This window comes from Pongo pygmaeus, chromosome 20 (genome assembly GCF_028885625.2).
Source record: "Pongo pygmaeus isolate AG05252 chromosome 20, NHGRI_mPonPyg2-v2.0_pri, whole genome shotgun sequence".
Lineage (NCBI taxonomy): Eukaryota > Metazoa > Chordata > Mammalia > Primates > Hominidae > Pongo > Pongo pygmaeus.
In genome coordinates, this window is record NC_072393.2 from 18,417,203 (window position 1) to 18,437,081 (window position 19,879).

At 54.6% G+C, this 19,879-nt stretch overlaps 1 protein-coding gene across 2 annotated transcripts in view; it reads left to right on the forward strand.

The window, feature by feature from the left end:
* Positions 1-19,445, forward strand: part of KCNN1 (potassium calcium-activated channel subfamily N member 1) — a 47,290-nt gene extending 27,845 nt beyond the window's left edge. Inside the window, exons 5-10 of one of the 2 annotated variants that reach the window (XM_054465734.2) lie at positions 1,156-1,574; positions 4,759-4,900; positions 7,810-7,920; positions 9,100-9,227; positions 12,860-12,929; positions 17,517-19,410. In XM_054465734.2, the coding sequence (XP_054321709.1) occupies positions 1,156-1,574; positions 4,759-4,900; positions 7,810-7,920; positions 9,100-9,227; positions 12,860-12,929; positions 17,517-17,771 (1,125 nt within the window). In that variant the 3' untranslated portion in view covers positions 17,772-19,410. Of the gene's footprint in view, positions 1-1,155; positions 1,575-4,758; positions 4,901-7,809; positions 7,921-9,099; positions 9,228-12,859; positions 12,930-17,516 lie in introns of both variants that reach the window. The other variant, XM_054465733.2, reaches the window with a different exon arrangement.
* The last annotated feature ends 434 nt before the right edge of the window (positions 19,446-19,879 follow it).

The following is a 19,879-nucleotide window of genomic DNA, read 5'->3' on the forward strand; positions in this document are numbered from 1 at the left end:
AAGATTACAGGCACCCGCCACCACACCTGGCTAATTTTTTTTTTTTTTTTGTATTTTTAGTAGAGACAGGGTTTTGCCATGTTGCCTAGGCTGGTCTCAAACTCCTGGCCTCAAGCAGTCCTCCTGCCTCCCAAAGCACTGGTATTACAGGCAGGAGCCACTGCGCCCATTCTGTTTCCACTTTTGGAGGTTGTGAATAGTGCTGTTGTGAATGTGTCTGTCCAAGGGTTTGCTTAAACACTTGTTTTAATTTCTCTTGAGTCTGTCTAGGAGTGGGATTACTGGGTCATTAGTAACTCTATGTTGAACTTTTTGGGGAACACTCATCTGATATTTCGTTCGAATTGTGGCCAGTGCTGAGAACTAGAGAGTTTTGCATACGAGGTCACGTTTCTGACTTCTCTTGGAAAAATTTGAAGCTGGTGCAGTTGCTCACACCTGTGATTCCAGCACTCTGGGAGGCTGAGGCAGGAGGACACCTGAGGCCAGGAGTTTTAGACCAGCCTGGGCAAAATAAGGAGACCCCATCTCTACAGGAAATTTAAAAAATTAGCCAGGCATGGTGTTGCATGCCTGTAATCCCAGCTCCTCAGGAGGAGGCTGAGGCGGCAGGACCACTTGAGCCCAGGAGGTCAAAATTGCAGTGAGCTGTGATTGCACCACTGCTCTCCAGTCCAGGCACAGAGCAAGACCTTGTCTCCAAAAAAAGGAAAAAGAAAAGAAAAATCCTCGCCAGGCACAGTGGCTCACACCTATAATCCCAGCACTTTGGGAGGCCGAGGCATGTGGATCACTTGAAGTCAGGAGTTCGAGACCAGCCTGGCCAACATGGTGAAACCCGGTATCTACTAAAAATACAAAAATTAGCCGGGCATGGTGACAGGCGCCTGTAATCCCAGCTACTCGGGAAGCTGAGGCAGGAGAATTGCTTGAACCCATGAGACGGAGGTTGCAGTGAGCAGAGATCGTGCCATTGCACTCCAGCCTGGGCAATAAGAGCAAAACTCCATCTCAAAAAAAAAAAAAAAGAAAGAAAAATCCGAGCCTGTGGGGTTTCAGGCCAGGCTGACGTCACTCTCTGGGGGCACGTGGGGCTGGGCAGGGAGCGCGGCGCGTGTCTGACACCCATGGCTGGCTCCCTCCCGCCCTCCACAGCTGTTCATGGTGGACAACGGGGCTGATGACTGGCGCATCGCCATGACCTGCGAGCGCGTGTTCCTCATCTCGCTGGAGCTGGCAGTGTGCGCCATTCACCCGGTGCCTGGCCACTACCGCTTCACGTGGACAGCGCGGCTGGCCTTCACGTACACGCCCTCGGTGGCCGAGGCCGACGTGGATGTGCTGCTGTCCATCCCCATGTTCCTGCGCCTCTACCTGCTGGGCCGGGTGATGCTACTGCACAGCAAAATCTTCACGGACGCCTCGAGCCGCAGCATCGGGGCCCTCAACAAGATCACCTTCAACACGCGCTTCGTCATGAAGACGCTCATGACCATCTGCCCCGGCACCGTCCTGCTGGTCTTCAGCATCTCCTCCTGGATCATCGCAGCCTGGACCGTGCGCGTCTGCGAGAGGTGCGACCCCCGCCCCTGGAGCCCCCCATCCCCCAGCTCCCGTCTCCCTGGACCTCCGTGCCCATTCGTGATTTCACTGACCCTGGGCCCCTCCAGACCCTGGCCATTGCTTCTGTCTCCCCGACTGCAAGACACGCGTGGTGCCTCCTGTCTTCCAGTTTGTGGCTTCAGTAATCATCCTCCCTGGGGACCTAGCCCTGTGTCCCCAGCTGCCTTCAACCAGGGAGGGACTCCAGCTCCCTCTCCCTCATCCTCTCTGCCAGGGTCTCCCAAGCCTCCTTCTCCCAGCCCCTCAGCTCCCTGGGAGGCTGACTCCTGATCTCTGTCCCCCGGGGGGTGCAGGCAGCAGGCACAGGGATGCCTCCCTCTCCCCTCTGTCTCCCACCTCCCACGTTTAACCAGCTTTCATTTTCCCCTCTGCCCGCTCCACTGGACTTTAGGGAAAACATGTGAGTCCCACCCTCGGCTGAGCTGTGTGCGCAGAGCAGCCGCTGCCACCACTGCCGCCATCCCCGACCCGCTAGGAATTTAAGATTAGCTGCCGCAAGGGGAGGGAGGCAGGGAGAATGGCCCGGCAGGGTGGGTCGTGGTAAGTCCCCCCATCGCGGGGGCAGGCCACTCCACTGGGCGTCCTCTCCGAGCCTCGGGGCCCTTGTATCCGAAGGGTGGGGGATTAAGGAAGGGCTTGGCTCTGATGTTGTGTTTGGGCGGATGACCCCTGGGAGCTCTGTTGTTTCCTCCCAAGACTTAAATGGATCTGGGGTGGGCTGGGTGCGGTGGTGGTGCCTGTGATCTCAGCTACTCGGGAGGCTGAGGCAGGAGAATCGCTTGAACCTGGGACGCGGAGGTTGCAGTAAGCTGAGATTGCGCCACTGCACTCCCGTCAAAAAAAAAAAGACAAATAAATGGGTCTGGGGTGAAGGAAAGCCGGCTGCGCCTTTGGGACCTCCAAGCAGGAGGGAGTCTGTTGTGAATACCCCTAGGAGGTGATGGGCCATCAACCCGATTTACAGAGAGGGAAATTGAGGCTCTGGGGGGGCAAAGGGACTTGCCCGGAGGCCTGAGTCCCGGCAGTCTCAGAGGCAGGAGGGGCTCCGCCAGGCCTGGGATGTGAGGGTGCCTTATCTGGGAAAGGGTCTCCCTGCCATGTGCCTAGCTGGTGGAGGCCCTGGACGGGTCCCTAGCTGGACCCCTGCTTGCCCTCAGCACCCTATCCTCATCTCTCCACCCAGCCCCCACCCCCCATACTCCCACGGGCCCGGCCTGGGCCTGAGGCCTGGCTCTCAGGGATGAAAGGCCCAGTTTCTCCGGCTGTCAAGGCTTCCAGGGGTCTCCTTGGGCCCTTGATGTTTCCCCATGCAGCTCCCACACCCCTGATGGGTGGGGTCAGAACTAGGGTCAGGGGTATGGGGTGCCCCTCATCAGGTATCCCTGAGGTCCAAGCTGGGTCCTTGCAGGGCTCTGGGGGGTTGGGGCACGGGGCAGGGCCGGCAGGCAGCCAATCCTAAATTCTGAGCCTGGCGACAAAATGCTTGAAGCCCCCTTGCCTGCCTCGCTCTGACCCACCCCCGCCTCCCGCATGTCCCCCAGCCCTGCTCCTGGGTGGTCCCGCGGCACCCCCCACCATCGCTCTGTCTGGATCTGGGGCTCACCCACCCACCGACTAGAGGGCACCCCCTCCCCGCCCCTCCTGCCCTCTGGGGGTCAGGCAGCTTGGGACTCATATGTTTTGGTGTAAGATGGGGGTCAGTCAGCTGGGCGCTGTGGCTCATGCCTGTAATCCCAGCACTTTGGGAGGCCGAGGAGGGTGGATCACGAGATCAGCAGATTGAGACCATCCTGGCTAACGTGGTGAAACCCTGTCTCTACTAAAAATACAAAAAAGTATATTAGCCGGGCATGGTGGCGGATGCGTGTAGTCCCAGCTACTCGGGAGGCTGAAGCAGGAGAATCGCTTGAACCCGGGAGGTGGAGGTTGCAGTGAGCCAAGATTATGCCACTACACTCCAGCCTGGGCAACAGAGAGAGATACTGTCTCAAAAAAAAAAAAAGATGGGGTCAGTCCCTGGGCCTTTACCCAGCAAGCGTCCTAGAAGCCCAGACTGGAGGTGCCTGGAGTGGCATTCGACTTCCGCGGGAGTGAAGACCCCCAAATGCCAGTCTTTGGGGAGCCTACATCTCCTTCCCTCTGGAGCCTGACCCCAGCCCTATCCTTGGGCTGTGTCACCCACTGTGCCTGGCACAGGCCTCCCCTGAAGATCCTGCTCTATCCAGGCCACTTCCTTGGTGCTACCCCAGTTGGCCTCTGACCTTGAACCCCCCAGAGGCTGGCTTGGGGCTCAGATGATCTAAGCCCTGGGAAGGAGTGGGTTAGCTGGAAGCCAGGTCAGAGGGGGCCTAGTCCCCAGAAAAAGGCCAAGGGGATTTGGGGACTGAGAGCTGAGTGGAAACAGATCCTAGAGCCACCCCCAGACCCAGAGAGCCAAGCCCTCCGCCCCCTGGCATGGCCACAGGCAGAACCTCTTTGCAGCCCCTCTGGCCGAAGTCCCAAACCCGGCTGTGACCAGGACTAAGTTCTTCAGTCTTGGGGCCTGTCTCCCTGGGTCCCAAATATAGCCCCAGGCATCTCCCCAGCGCCAAAGCCGATGCCCCTCTCTTCCCAATCCCCAGATGCAACATAGGTTGAGTTGGGGGACTCATGCTGTCCTCCAGTCTATGTCCTTCCTATATGGGCGTCCCTTCTTTGCTCGAGCCCCAGGTGGTGATCCTCCAGCCTCCCACCTCCTCCAGTCCTCCTCCCTCCTTGGGGCCTCGCTGGCTGGGGAAGTTCTTCCTGGTGTCTGACCTGAATCCTTGCCTCCACCTTCTGCCGCTTCTGGTGCTGTGGTCACCCGTCCCCCTATCTGTGTGTGTCTGTCGTTGGGAGGGGGATTGTATGTTCATACAACCTCACCTGGGCCCCTCTCTGCCCCATTCAGGGAAGCAGCTTGGGGGGCAGGCAAAGGGAATGTGGAAGGGCTGTAGAGGGGAGAGGGTGCGCCTGTCCTGTACCCACAGGACATGGCCCCAACACAGCGAGGTGGACTCAGGGCCCTCCAGCCCTGGCGCCGCCCCAGGGGGTGTGATGGAGGCAGAAGGGATGGTGTAGACTGAACCCTCCCTCTTCCCACTCTGGCTCCCCCAGGTACCACGACAAGCAAGAAGTGACCAGCAACTTCCTGGGGGCCATGTGGCTGATTTCCATCACCTTCCTCTCCATCGGCTACGGCGACATGGTGCCCCACACCTACTGTGGGAAGGGTGTGTGCCTGCTCACTGGCATCATGGTAAGGGTGAGGGTCCATGTATATGATCCTGGGAGGTCCAGCCAGCCGCCCGCTCCAACAGCCCTTGCATACGCCTTGCTGACAGGGTGCTCACCCCATCACGAGCTGTGCCTGATCAGCGTCCCTCCGTCTGTCAGTCCACCCCTCCTCTGCTCTGCTCTTTTCCTCTGATGTCACATGGAAGCCACACCCACAGGCTTCCTGGGACATCTCCCTGCGGTCCTTCCAGATCTAGATATGCAGCTCCCACCATGCCTGCCCAGTAAGAAGCTGCGGTCCACTCTGACCAGAGAGTCACTGTCACCCCTTTATTCTCTACAGCCCGATTTATTCACAGCCTTTGGATCCAGGGCAAGGGGCTTGATGCTGATGTGCCTTAGTTTCCTCAGCTGTGACCAGTGCTACTTCCTCTGCTTTGCAAGGGCTAAGTCGGTTATTTATGTGAGAATCCCAGAGCTGTGAATGCCATGGACACGCTATAAATACCTGCTGGGGGCCGGGGGTGGTGGCTCACACCTGTAATCCCAGCACTTTGGGAGGCCAATGTGGGCAGATCAACTGAGGTTGGGAGTTTGAGATCAGCCTGTGACCAACATGGAGAAACCCCGTCTCTACTAAAAATACAAAAATAGCCAGGAGTGGTGGCTCACACCTGTAATCCCAGTACTTTGGGAGGCCAAGGCGGGTGGATCACGAGGTCAGGAGTTCGAGACCAGCCTGGCCAACGTGGTGAGACCCTGTCTCTACTAAAAATACAAAATTAGCCGGGCATGGCGGCGGGTGCCTGCAATCCCAGCTACTAGGGAGGCTGAGGCATGAGAATTGCTTGAACCTGGGAGGTGGAGGTTGCGGTGAGCAGAGATCACGTCATTGCACTCCAGCCTGGGCAACCAGAGTGAATTAAGTCTCAAAAAAAAAAAAAAAAAGTGGGCTGTGTCCTCTGCAGCCCAAACCCCGTTCCTTAGCTGACTTTCGGGGTGTTCCCTGAGTTTTTCGTGACAGTGGGCGCAGGCAGCACCCCGTCTCCCTGAAGGATTCTCAAGTCTGCCGTGGGTCCCTGTGAACACCCTTTCACGCTCATTGCTTTCTCTTTTCCCTGATTCAATCATCGGGGTCCCTGTCCATCCCCTCTTTCCAGAGCCTTCTTTCTCTCCAGACATGTTTTATGCCCATGCCAACAAATGCTTTTCCATGTTTTATTTTATTTTTATGTTTTTATAAAGATGGGGTCTCACTATGTTGCCCAGGCTGGTCATGAACTTCTGGGCTCAAGTGATCCTCCTGCTTGGGCCTCCCAAGGTGCTGGAGTTACAGGCCTAAGCAACTGCACTTGGCCCATGTCCGACTTTTTTTTTTTTCATTGAGATGGAGTCTCACTCTGTTGCCCAGCCTGGAGTGCAATGGCACGATCTCAGCTCACTGCAACCTCCGCCTCCCGGGTTCAAGCCATTCTCCTGCCTCAGCTTCCTGAGTAGCTGGAATTACAGGCGCCTGCCACCAGGCTCGGCTAATTTTTCTATTTTTAGTAGAGACAGGGTTTCATCATGCTGGCCAGTCTGGTCTTGAACTCCCAACCTCAGATCATCCACCTGCCTCAGCCTCCCAAAGTGCTGGGATTACAGGCATGACGCCACCACGCTGGCACCCTTTTTTTTTTTTTTTGAGATGGAGTCTCGCTCTGTCGCCCAGGCTGGAATGCAGTGGCGTGATCTCAGCTCACTGCAACCTTCGCCTCCCAGGTTCAAGCGATTCTCCTGCCTCAGCCTCCCGAGTAGCTGGGATGACAGGCACCTGCCACCAGGCCTGGCTAATTTTTGTATTTTTAGTAGAGACAGGGTTTCACCAGGTTGACCAGGCTGGTCTCGAACTCTTGACCTCAGGTGATCCGCCCACCTCGGCCTCCCAAAGTCCTGGGATTACACGTGCAAGCCAATGCACCTGGTCCACGTCTGGCTTTTTGCTGGCAGCCCAGCGTGGGTCCCTCCCTGCAGTGTCTGTGTGGTGCCTTGTGCTGTTGCAGAGCCGTTGTCCATTCCTTTTCCTTGCTGTCTAGTATTCTAGGTGGAGGTTTCCAGCAAGTCGCTCTGTCTCAGTTGACAGGGCTTTTTCTGAGAACAGGCTTCTGGGTCCTCTCAAAACCTTTGTTCTGGCCTGGAAACCGAGACAGGGTTTCCTCCGGGAGCCCCTGCTTGTGCTCTAGGCCAACCCTGCTCAAGCTCAGGGTGTTGGCATCTAAATGGCTCATGCCTGTAATCCCAGCACTTTGGGAGGCCGAGGTGGGTGGATCATTTGAGGCAAAGTGTCCGAGACCAGCGTGGGCAACATAGTGAGACCCCATATCTCTACCAAAAAAAAAACAGGGCCAGGCACAGTGGCTTACACCTGTACTCCCAGCACTTTGGGAGGCCAAGGCGGGTGGATCACCTGTCAGGAGTTCGAGACCAGCCTGACCAACATGGTGAAACCCCCCTCTCTACTAAACACACACACGCACACACACACAATTAGCGAGATGTGGTGGTGCATGCTTCTAGTTCCAGCTACTCAGGAGGCTGAGGCAGGAGAATCGCTTGAACCTGGGAGGTGGAGGTTGCAGTGAGCCGAGATTGTGCCACTGCACTCCAGCCTGGGCGACAGAGGGAGACTCCATCTCAAAAAAAAAAAAAAAAAAAGAATCGTCCTACCTCCTGGAGTTGTTGGGGGTCCAATGAGCTAACGTGTGGGACACGGTTCCCCCTGACATTTGATGAATAGGAAACGAGTAGACCTGGAGTCAGTGAGCTCAGCAGATAGAATCCACTCACACTGCTGGCTCAGAGAACGGGGAGGCTGCAATCTGGGCAGGCTTCCTGGAGGAGGGAGTGACCTCAAGACAGGACGCTGATGTGCCCCCTCTGCCCTGCACACAGGGAGCTGGCTGTACCGCGCTCGTGGTGGCTGTGGTGGCCCGGAAGCTGGAGCTCACCAAGGCTGAGAAGCACGTGCACAACTTCATGATGGACACTCAGCTCACCAAGCGGGTGAGGACCGCGGTTCCCATGGAGGCCGCCTCCTGGCCTTGTCAGCGAGCGTAGAACTTCCCTGCTTTCCCTCTGTACGTGCTGGGCACACTCATGTGCCCATGGGTTACCATGCAGCCCCGTGTCAAGACTGTGCTGGCTTTGGGAGGCCAAGGCAGGTGGATCACCTAAGGTCAGGAGTTCGAGACCAGCCTGGCCAACATGGCGAAATCCCATCTCTACTAAAAATACAAAAATTGGCCTGGCATGGTGACGGACGCCTGTAGTCCCATCCACTTGAGAGTCTGAGGCAGGAGAATCGCTTGAGCCTGGGAAGCGGAGGCTGCAGTAAGCCAAGACAGCACCACTGCACTCGAGCCTAGGTGACAGAGCAAGACTCCGTCTTAAAAAAAAAAAAAAAGACTGTGCTTGGCTCTGCCACCACGCACCCATCTGTGAGTAATGCACAGAGAGACATCATGGTATCTACCCTTGTGCCCAGTCATGTCCAGCCATGGGCATTCAGCAAGAGGCTTGGGCCGGACTGCCATATGCAATTTGAGAGCTGCCTGACCCTAGCAGGTTGACTGCTGTGTACCTCAGCTTCCCCATATAGAAAATGAGGGAAATAAAAACACACGCCGATTCACTGAGTTAACATCTGCATCATGGCCGGGCGTGGTGGCTCACGCCTGTAATCCCAGCACTTTAGGAGGCCGAGGTGGGCGGATCACTTGAGCTCAGGAGTTCAAAACCAGCCTGGCCAACATGATGAAACCCCATCTCTAGTAAAAATACAAAAATTAGCTGGGCATGATCGCAGGCGCCTGTAATCCCAGCTACTAGGGAGAGTGAGGCAGGAGAATCATTTGAACCTGGGAGGTGGAGGTTGCAGTGAGGCAAGATCGTGCCACTGCATTCCAGTCTGGGCCAAAGAGCCTCAAAAAACAAACAAACAAACAAACAAACATAAAAAACATTTGCATGGTGCATAGAAGGGGCCTGGCCCATCATGAGTGATGTGTGTTAGGTATACACACGCTGCACAGACACTGTGCAAGCATGGCCCTGCCTTATAGCCCAGGGACCCTGAGAGGCATTTCGAGAAGTTTCTAGAGGTTTCTGGAAGATTCTAGACATTTCTGGAGCCTTTTGGAATTTCGTGCCAACCCTGAGGAATTGTTCCTTTTCTGGCCCCAGGTCAAAAACGCCGCTGCTAACGTTCTCAGGGAGACGTGGCTCATCTACAAACACACCAGGCTGGTGAAGAAGCCAGACCAAGCCCGGGTTCGGAAACACCAGCGTAAGTTCCTCCAAGCCATCCATCAGTAAGTCCAGCACCTTTCCAGCTCACATTTCTGTGTCCACATGGCGCGGAGGCAGCCCTCGCAGCTCTGTGTGGCCTCTTCATGGCTCCCTGCCAGGGACGGGTGGTCAGTTGGTTGGGGCCTGCATCTTCTGAGCTGGGTGGATGGGAGGATCTTCAGAGGGAGGCAGATGATGAGGTCTGCTAAGTCATGGACACGACTCAGTAAGTGGCAGGACGTATATTTTATTCTCTGGAATAACCAGGATAATTCTTACCCTTTAGACTTTGAAGCGATTTCCTCTTTTTGCTTTGTCTGCCAGGAAGCTCATAGTTAAATCCATGGTCTGATCCATGGGATCATGTGGGGTAACTAGAAATGAATTGGGCCAGGTGCGGTGGCTCATGCCTGTAATCCCAGCACTTTGGGAGGCAGGAAGATTGCTTGAGTCCAGGAGTTCAACACCATCCTTGGCAATACAGGGAGACCCCATCTCTACAAAAACTAAGAACTTAGCTGGGTGTGGTGGTGTGCCTCTGTGGTCCCAGATACTCGGGAGGCTGAGATGGAAGGATCACTTGAGTCTGCAGGGTCAAGGCTGCAGTGAGCCATGATTACGCCACTGCACTCAGCCGGATTACGGAGTGAGACCTTGTCTCAAAAAAAAAAAAAAAAAAAAAGAAAAGAGAAAGAAAAAAAAGGCCAGGCACGATGGCTCACGCCTGTAATCCCAGCACTTTGGGAGGCCGAGGAGGGTGGATCACGAGGTCAGGAGATCCAGACCATCCTGGCTAACACAGTGAAACCCCGTCTCTACTAAAAATACAAAAAATTAGCCAGGCGTGGTGGCGAACGCCTGTAGTCCCAGCTACCCGGAAGGCTGAGGCAGGAGAATGGCATGAACCCAGGAGGCGGAGCTTGCAGTGAGCCGAGATTGTGCCACTGCACTCCAGCCTGGGTGACAGAGTGAGACTCCGTCTCAAAAAAAAAAAGAGAAAGAAAAAAAAGAAGAAAGAAATTGCTCGATTTCCAATGTTGTTTCTTTGCCCTGAGAATTATTTAATAAAGTAGTTCTAAATCCTTGGCTGCTCATTGAAGTCACCAGGGGGCTTTTCAAAAATCCCAAGAGCCACATCCAACATCAGTTACTTAGTAGAGTCTGGGTTGCGGTCTGGGTTTACATTTAAATTCCTCAAATGACTGCTTGGTTGGGCATGGTGGCTCACACTTATAATCCCTGCACTTTGGGAGGCCAAGGAGGGAAGACTGATTGAGGCCAAGATTTGGAAACCAGCCTGGGCAACATAGTAAGACCCCACTCTATGTAAAAATTAAAAAATAAAGCTGGGTGTGGTGACTCACACCTCGTAATCCCAGCACTTTGGGAGGCTGAGCCAGCAGGATCGCTTGAGGCCAGGAGTTCGCAACCAGCCTGAGCAACAAAGTGAGACCCTGTCTCTACAAAAATAAAAAAATTAGCCCAGTGTGGTGGCATGTGTCTATGGTCCCAGCTACCCAGGAGGCTGAGGTGGGAGGATAACTTGAGCCCAGAAGGTCAAGGTTGCAGTGAGCTGTGATTGCGCCACTGCACTCCAGCCTGGGCCACAGAACAAGACCTTGCCTTCAAAAACTATATATGGCTGGGCGCAGTGGCTCACGCCTGTAATCCCAGCACTTTGGGAGGCCGAGGCAGGTGGATCACCCGATGTCAGCCTGACCAACATGGTGAAACCTTGTCTCTACTAAAAATATAAAAATTAGCCGGGCGTGGTGGCACGTGCCTGTAGGTTGCGGTGAGCTGAGATCGCACCACTGCACTCCAGCCTGGGCGACAGAGTAACACTCAGTCTCAAAAAATAAAAAATAAAATATATCAAAATAAGTAAATAAATAAAATTTCCTCAGGTGAGTCCAATATGCAGCCAGTCAGCAAACTTTTTCTGTAAAGGGCCAGATGGTAAATCTTTCAGGTTTTATGGGCCAGACCGTTTCTGTCCCACTCTTCAACTCTCTGCTGCTGAGGCAGGGAAGCAGTGAGGATAACCTGGTGTGGCCATGTTCCAAAGAAACCTTATTTTCCAAGACAGGCGGCCAGCTAGATTTGACCCACAGGCCATAATATGCTGACGACGATGCTGTCCACTAGAATATCATGTGAACAACATATATAATTTTAAATTTGCTAACAGCCACATTAGAAAAAAGTACAAAAGGCCGGGCACGGTGGTTCACGCTTGTAATCCCAGCACTTTGGGAGGCCGAGATGGGTGGATCATTTGAGGTCAGGAGTTCAAGACCAGCCTGACCAACAAGGTGAAACCCCATCTCTACTAAAAATACAAAAAAATTAGCTGAGCGTGGTGGCATATGCCTGTAGTCCCAGCTACTCGGGAGGCTGAGGCAGGAGAATCACATGAACCTGGGAAGCTGAAGTTGCAATGAGCCAAGATCACGCTGAGACAGTCCCCTGGACTGGCTTAGGTACAGAAGGGAGTGCAAGTGGGCGCAGTGGCTCACGCCTGTAATCCTTTTGGAGGCTGAGACGGGCGGATCACATGAGGTCAGGAGTTCGAAACCAACCTGACCACCATGGTGAAACCCCATCTCTACTAAAAATACAAAAATTAAACCAGGTGTGCTGGTGAGCGTCTGTAATCCCAGCTACTCAGAAGGCTGAGCCAGGAGAATCGCTTGAACCGGGGAAGCAGAGGTTGCAGTGAGCTGAGACCGTGCCACTGCACTCCCACCTGGGTGACAGAGTGAGACTCCGTCTCAAAAAAAACAAAGGGATGGCCAAAAGAGGCGAGGGCATACACTAACCAACTCCCCCTGTGGCCAGCTGTCCAGAGACCAGGGTCACCAGTGCCAACACCAACACCAAGTAGCAAGTGTGGGTTCAAATCCTGCCGGGGTGCGGATGGGCAGTGGCTTTACCCCTCTGAGCCTCAGTTTCCCCCTCAGGAGATGGTGTGGGCATAGTTTTCTGAATGAAACACCGCCTCTGGTGGTGGACAGAGGAGAGGCGTGCCCCTGAGGGGCTGGCACAGAACCCTTAGAGGCTGGGCACCTCCCCAGAGCAACGGCAGCCCCTCGGCCATCTGGGAACCCCGCGCGGGGCCCTAGGGTGGCACCCTGGGAGGTGGGCAGGGTTGGGTACATGCCGAACAACTGTGCTGAGGTTAAAATTGCCTTGTGATTTTTCTCCTGCTCTGCTCGGTCCTGCCAGGGCTCAGAAGTAAGTCTTCTCCCAGGGGCTTGGTGGGGCTGGGAAATCAGGGGTACATGGTGGTCACAGACGGGGTACACCCGGGGCATGCCAACCCCAGCCTCAGAGGCGGGCAGGGTTCACATCTGCCCCATGGATCCGTGCAGGCTTCACCTTGGTCTGGGATCCAACTTCCTGGGGCAGTCCTGAGTTGGGCTGGAGACAGGACCAGCCAATGGGTGGTGTGGGCGGTGGCCAGGCTGACTTCTGGCCCTGGCGCACCGGCTGTGTACTGGGAGGGAACAGACTACAGGGAATCGGCCTCCCAACTCATCCTCTGATGCATGTCCCATAGGTGACCCCGGGTGGGTGCATGAAAGTCCCTGCCCCCACTGCAGCCTCCACGGGAACCTGCCTAACCCCCTCCCCCAACCCCGTGTCCCCACAGGCTCCGGAGTGTGAAGATCGAGCAAGGGAAGCTGAATGACCAGGCTAACACGCTTACTGACCTGGCCAAGGTGAGTGGGTTGGGGCAGGGTGGGCCGGACAGGGCAGGTGGGGCCCCGGAACAGATGAGATGGGGCTCAGCTCCTGCCGGAGGAGGGCACAAGGACCCACTGTGGGCTGAGTGCAGTGGCAGGCGGATCGCTTGAGCTCAGGAGTTTGAGACCAGCCTGGGCAACATGGTGAAACCCCGTCTCTACAAGAAAATACAACAATTAGCCAGGCATGGTGGCGGGCGCCTTTAATCCCAGCTACTTGGGGGCTGAGGCAGGAGAATTGCTTGAACTTGGGGGGTTGAGGCTGCAGTGAGCCAAGATGGCACCACTGCACTCCAGCCTGGGTGACAGAGTGACACCCTGTCTCAAAAAAATGATAATAATTTAAAAAATAATTTAAAAATTTAAAAGTATACAGTTAGGGGGCTAAATGGGTGAAGAGGTATTTCTAGATTTAGGCATACCACCTCAATTCAAGATCTGAAACGGAAGAGAAAAACAAAATTCCTTTGCTATGGGTATAAATTCAAATGATAGCCTTGGGAGAAAGCTTATTTGCATAGCAATTAAACATCTGTCAGGAAATTTAAATTGATTTCAAGAGACATTGGGGCCGGGTGCCATGGGTCATGCCTATAATCCCTGTACTTTGGGAGGCCGAGGCAGGCAGATCACTTGAGCCCAAGAGGTTGAGACCAGCGTGGGCAACATAGAGAGACCCCATCTGTACAAAAAGAATAAAAAAGTTAACCAGGCATGGTGGTGAGTGCCTGTAGTCCCAGCTATTAGGGAGGCTGAGGCGGGAGAATCACTTGAGCCCAGGAGGTCAAGGCTGCTATGAGGTATGATCACTCTGCTGCACTCTAACTTGGGCAACAGAGCGAGACCCTGTCTCAAAAAAAAAAAAAAAAAAAGCAAGAAAGAAATCAGTTTGTGTTATACATGGATCTGTGTGGTGATTCGAATATCAAGTCATCTCCCACTTTTTTTTTAGCTTTATTTATTTATTTTTTGAGACAGAGTCTTGCTCTGTCGCCCAGTCTGGAGTGCAGTGGTGCGACCTCGGCTCACTGCAACTTCCACCTCCCGGGTTCAAGCAATTCTCGTGCTTCGGCCTCCAGAGTAGCTGGGATTACAGGCATGCACCAGCATGCCCGGCTAATTTTTGTACTTTTAGTAGAAATGGGGTTTCGCCATGTTGGCCAGACTGGTCTCGAGCTCCTGACCTTAAGTGATCCACTCCCCTCAGCCTCCCAAAGTGTTGGGATTACAGGCCTGGGCCACCGTGCCCAGCCCATTTCCCACTTTTTGAATTCTTCCACTGGAAGATGTGTCATTGGACCAGTTGCAATTAATCAAGTGCTTGAGATCTTTGCAACACTGATTTGAATTCCCTTCTGACCAATGACATAGTTTCAGAAAATAGCTTTTGCTCAGTGGCTACATCCCCTGATCTATCAGTCAGCCTTAGGCTAATTTCATGTTATCTTTAGAAAATGTTAAGTCCTATTCTATTTTATTTCTTGTCCCCAGTGCATTTTGGACTCACTTTCTCCATCACTAGGAAGAGAATGCAATCTAGCTTAATATTAACCTACAATAAATTTAATTTGGAAAGGAATCTTTTTTTTTTTTTTTTTCTGAGACAGAGTCTTGCTCTGTGGTACAGGCTGGAGTGCAGTGGCAAAATCATGGCTCACCGCAGCCTCAACCTCCCCAGGCTCAAGCAATCCCCCCACCTCATCCTCCTGAGTAGCTGGGACTACAGGCGCACACCACCAGGTCCTGCTAATTTTTGTATTTTTTGTAGAGATGGGGTTTCACCATGTTGCCCAGGCTGGTCTCAAACTCCTGAGCTCAAGTGATCCTCCCGCCTTGGCCTCCCAAAGTGCTGGGATTACAGGCGTGAGCCACCGCGCCGCCCAGAAAAGAATCTTACAGAGAGAAAAACATATTCTAGACCCCTGAAGATATACAGTTAACTCTCGAACAACATGGGGGTTATGGGGTGCTGACCCCTTAAAAGTCAAATATTCCCATATAACTTCTTTTTTTTCTTTTTGAGACAAAGTCTCACTCTGTTGCCCAGGCTGGAGTGCAGAGGTGCGATCTCAGCTCACTGCAGTCTCCATCTCCTAGGTTTAAGGTATTCTTCTGCCTCAGCCTCCTGAGTAGCTAGGATTACAGGTGTATGCCACCAGGCCTAGCTACTTTTTGTATTTTTAGTAGAGATGGGGTTTCACCATGTTGGCCAGGCTGGTCTCGAACTCCTGACTTCAAGTAATCCACCTGCCTTGGCCTCCCAAAGTGCTGGGATTACAGGCATAAGCCACTGTGCCCGGCCTCATATAAGTTTTGACGCCCCCTCACTCCAAATTTAACTACTGATAGCCTACCATTGACCGAAAGCTTATTGATAAACAGTTGATTCACATGTATTTCATATATATATATTATATACTGTATTCTTACAATAAGGTACGGTAGAGAAAGGAAAATATTAAGAAAATCAGGCCAGGTGCAGTGGCTCATGCCTGTAACCCTAGCACTTTGGGAAGTTGAGGAGGGAGGATCACTTGAGCTCAGGAATTCAAGACCAGCCTGGGCAACATGGCAAAACTCCATCACTACAAAAAAAAAAAAAACAACCAAAAATTAGCAGGAGGCTGAGGTGGGAGGATCGCTTGAGCCCGGGGGGTAAAGGCTGCAGTGAGCTGTGATTGCACCACTGCACTCCAGCCTGGGAGACACAGCAAGACTCTGTCTCTAAAAAATAAAATTTTAAGGCTGGGTGTAGTGGCTCATCCCTGTAATCCCAGCACTTTGGGAGGCAAAGGCGGGCGGATCACCTGAGGTCAGGAGTTCAAGACCAGCCTGGCCAACATGGTGAAACTTTGTTTCCACCAAAAGCACAAAAATTAGCCGGGTGTGGTAGCGGGCGCCTGTAATCTCAGCTACTCGGGAGGCTGAGGCAGGAGAGTTGCTTAAACCCAGGAGATGGAGGTTGCAGTGAGCTGAGATCATGCCTCTGCACTCCAGCCTAGATGACAAGAGCGAGACTCCGTCTCAAAAATAAAAATAAAAATAAAAATTTTAAACCTCAGAAAAGACTAAAAAGAACCACCCGAAGGTTGGACGCTGCTCTGGGCTCTAGGTGTCACCCTCTGGCTCTAGGGACTGTGGCGCCTGAGAGAGGCCAGGGTGAGGTCAGTGGTGCTAGGAGGGGCGGCCCCCACAAGGTGTTTGCACTTGGAGTGGGGTCTGCCTTGCAGTGATGGAAGGAAAAGGGTAGAGGGCACAGTGGGGGAAGCTGGGAGGAAGAGGCTGGGTGTGAGAGGACAGAGGAGCTGGGGTGGGCACCTCGTCCTGTCCTGTCTTCCTTCCACCACTGCCTCCATCCTCCCATGGAGGCCTCCGCAGGGTGGCAAACCGGTGTCCTCACCCAGCTGCGCTCAGAGCCGTGGAGTGATGTTCCAGTGCCACCTGGTGGCCAGAGTGGTGTCTGCACCCAGGACTGTCCCTGCCTGGCCGGCCTCCCTTGCCCATAGCGGGACAGTGCCAGAACCGGGCAGTTGAGGTGGTGGGGACGCCCCACTGGCTGCTGTAACAGTGATTGTGGCTGTCGTGTTCCCAGTCTGTGATTGTGTCAGATTCTCAGGGCAGTCACCTTCCTCATCAGACCCCTGTCCCCTCCCCAGCCTAATGGGAGGGGTGGCAGTTTACAACTGAACAGGGAACCCCCTCCTCTTCCTCCTAGGCAGCCATGTCCCCAAGCTCCTGCTGTTCCCCAGCCTGGAACAACGTCAGCCCCAAACATCCCCCAGGTCTGTGGGTACTACTTGAGCACCGCCTGTGGCTGTGTGTGCCCTGTGGCCACTAGACCCCCAGGGCAGCTCTGGGCATGTCCCCCCACCCCAGGACCTCACTAGGCCTTTCCCAGGCCTGCCAGCCCTGAGCTTGGCTTGCTTGCTTTCTTTTTCTTGAGACGGATTTTCCCTCTTGTCACTCAGGCTCACTGAAACCTCCACCTCCTGGGTTCAAGCGATTGTCCTGCCTCAGCCTCCCGAGTAGCGGGGATTACAGGCGCCCACCACCACGGCCTGGCTAAATTTTGTATTTTTAGTAGAGACAGGGTTTCACCATGTTGACCAAACCGGTCTCAAACTCCTGACCTCAGGCGATTTGCCCGCCTCAGCCTCCCAAAGTGCTGGGATTACAGGCGTGAGCCACCACAACCAGCTGAGCTTGGCATTTAAGACCTGTCTTTCAGGCTGGGCACCTCCTGGGAAGAGGAGGTTGTAGTGAGCCGAGATTGGGCCACTGCACTCCAGCATAGGTGATGGAGGGAGTCTCTGTCTCAAAGAAAAAAAAAAAAAAGAAAAGACCAGTCTCTCCCCTCATCCACTCTCCAATCCTTCCCTGGGCCCAGCAAGGGACCTCTGGGGCTGGGAGTGTCCTCCCAGCCACCCCTCACATGGGCCCCATTAGCGGCCGCCACCCACCTGGAGCATGTGGGCTGTCCCTCTCTGTCATTGGTGTCGTGGTATCGTCCTTTCCTCTCTCACTCAGCGGCGCCTCTCTCCTGCCCCTCTCTGTCTCCGGCAGACCCAGAACGTCATGTATGACCTTGTATCGGAGCTGCACGCTCAGCACGAGGAGCTGGAGGCCCGCCTGGCCACCCTGGAAAGCCGCTTGGATGCGCTGGGTGCCTCTCTACAGGCCCTGCCTGGCCTCATCGCCCAAGCCATACGCCCACCCCCGCCTCCCCTGCCTCCCCGGCCCGGCCCCGGCCCCCAAGACCAGGCAGCCCGGAGCTCCCCCTGCAGGTGGACGCCCGTGGCCCCCTCGGACTGCGGGTGACGGCCCTGCCCGCCACCAGACCCCTAAATCTTGGCCATCGTGTGGCCGCCACCTCCGGGAAGCCTTGTACAGTGGTGCCTCTTGGAGTTCAAGAAGCCGACGCTGAGTCAGGCTGAGTGGACTGAGGCCTGCCCCGCCCAGACTGCCCGGGCAGAGGGCAGGGCTGGACCATGGGTGAGGGCAGGGGAGCCCGGAGCTTCCTCTGGTCACCTGGTCCCCCGACTCTCCCCAGGCCCCCGGTGGGCATGGAGCAGCCCGGGGAGGGGTCCGTGCTGGTTCTGAATAAAGCAGGACCCGCCTAGTGGCTGCCTGTGTGCGTGGCTGGAAAGCACTGGTGATGTCCCAGGAGGTAGACCCCCAGCCCCGGGTACCAAGATGAATGTGAGAATCAAAAAAAACCTGTTCCCATCACCGGCCTAGCCTAGAATCCTAGCCTAGAAGCCCCCTGTCCCTCTGGGCTGGAGCTCAGTGAGGGACAACTCTCTAGGGACACCTGTACCAGCCCCACCTGGTGCTGAGATCCTTCAGAGACTGTGGCCCAGCCCTGGCCGGAAGCATCTCTCCCATTCAACCAGCCACATTGATGGACACCCACTGTGTGCCAGGCCCCAGCAGGGCCCATGGGGGAGGTGACCTGGGTGAGGAAGGTCATTTGGGTTTTTGTGAGATTTGTATTGAGCACCTGCTGTCTACAGAGAATGTGATGATGTCAATTACCACACTGATTCCTCATCAGAACTTGACCACGGTGGGATGGGGGGAAACTGAGGTGCAGAGAGGTGAATCTACCTACCTGGGACCAGATTGCGAGGAGGGATGGTGCATTCAAACTGGAAATCCCCTAGGCCAAAGTAAAGAACCAGACTGGCTGGGCACAGTGGCTCACACCTGTAATCCCAGCACTTTGGGAGGGTAAGGCGGGCGGATCACCTGAGGTCAGGAGTTCAAGACCAGCCTGGGCAACATGGTGAAACCCTGTCTCTACTAAAAATATAAAAATTAGCTGGGCGTGATACTGCACGCTTGTAATCCCAGCTACTCGGGAGGCTGAGGCAGGATAATCCCTTGAACCCAGGAGGTGGAGGTTGCAGTGAGAAAAAATAGAACCTGGACTTGGTGGTAGGGACTCCATGGAGGAGCCATGGGGACATCAGGAGGAGGGGGTATTTGGTGACATCCAGGGGTCAGAGAGACCCTTCAGGGGTGGGCTAAAGGGGAGGATTCCAGACAAGTAGAATCAGAAAGGTTCCTGGAGGCCGTGGGCTTGGGTGCTGGGAGCAGCAGGCACTTACTTGGCAGATGCTGAGCCCTGGGTGGGGCGAGGAGGCCTGGCTCCTGGGGAGACGATGCTGTGCACAGCCGAGGAACCTGAGGTCCTGGCAGCCTCTGATAAGGCTGTCCATCGCCTGGCTCAACGAGATAATTAGGCCGTGGCTGGTGCATGAATGACAAGCTTGGGCCCAAGCACGAGAAGGGTATGAGGAGGTGCTGGTCAGACCGGGGTTCGAGTCCTGACTCTGCCACTGCTGGGTGACTCTGGGCAGTGGCTGCCCCTCTGGAGCCTCGGTTGTTTCATCTGTAAAATGGGGTGACAGTCTATTTAACCAGAACTCCCTAAAAAGGGCCAGGCAACTGGTAGGTGCTCAATAAATGCTCCTTCCCACCTGAGGGATCGGAGTCTTTGGCAGGACTCATCCTTTCTACCCTGTTGTCTGGCTGGGGAAACTAAGGCCTGAGAAGGAAAGGGGCTGTCCTTCAAGGTGAGAACCCAGGGTTCAGTTAAGGAACATCCATGGGTGTACCTTCCATGCCAGTGGTAGCTCCTAGGTCTGACGGCAGAGGCACAGTAAACCCATAGTACTTAAAAAACAAACAAACCAAAAAAACCCCAAAGCCATAAAGTTATAAACGGGCCGGGCGTGGTAGCTTACGTCTGTAATCCCAGCACTTCGGGAGGCTGAGGTGGGAGGATCATCTGAGGTCAGGAGTTGGAGACCAGCCTGGCCAACATGGTGAAACCCCATCTCTACTAAAAATACAAAAATTAGCTGGGCATGGACAACTCCTGTCGTCCCAGGTACTCAGGAGACTGAGGCAGGAGAATTGCT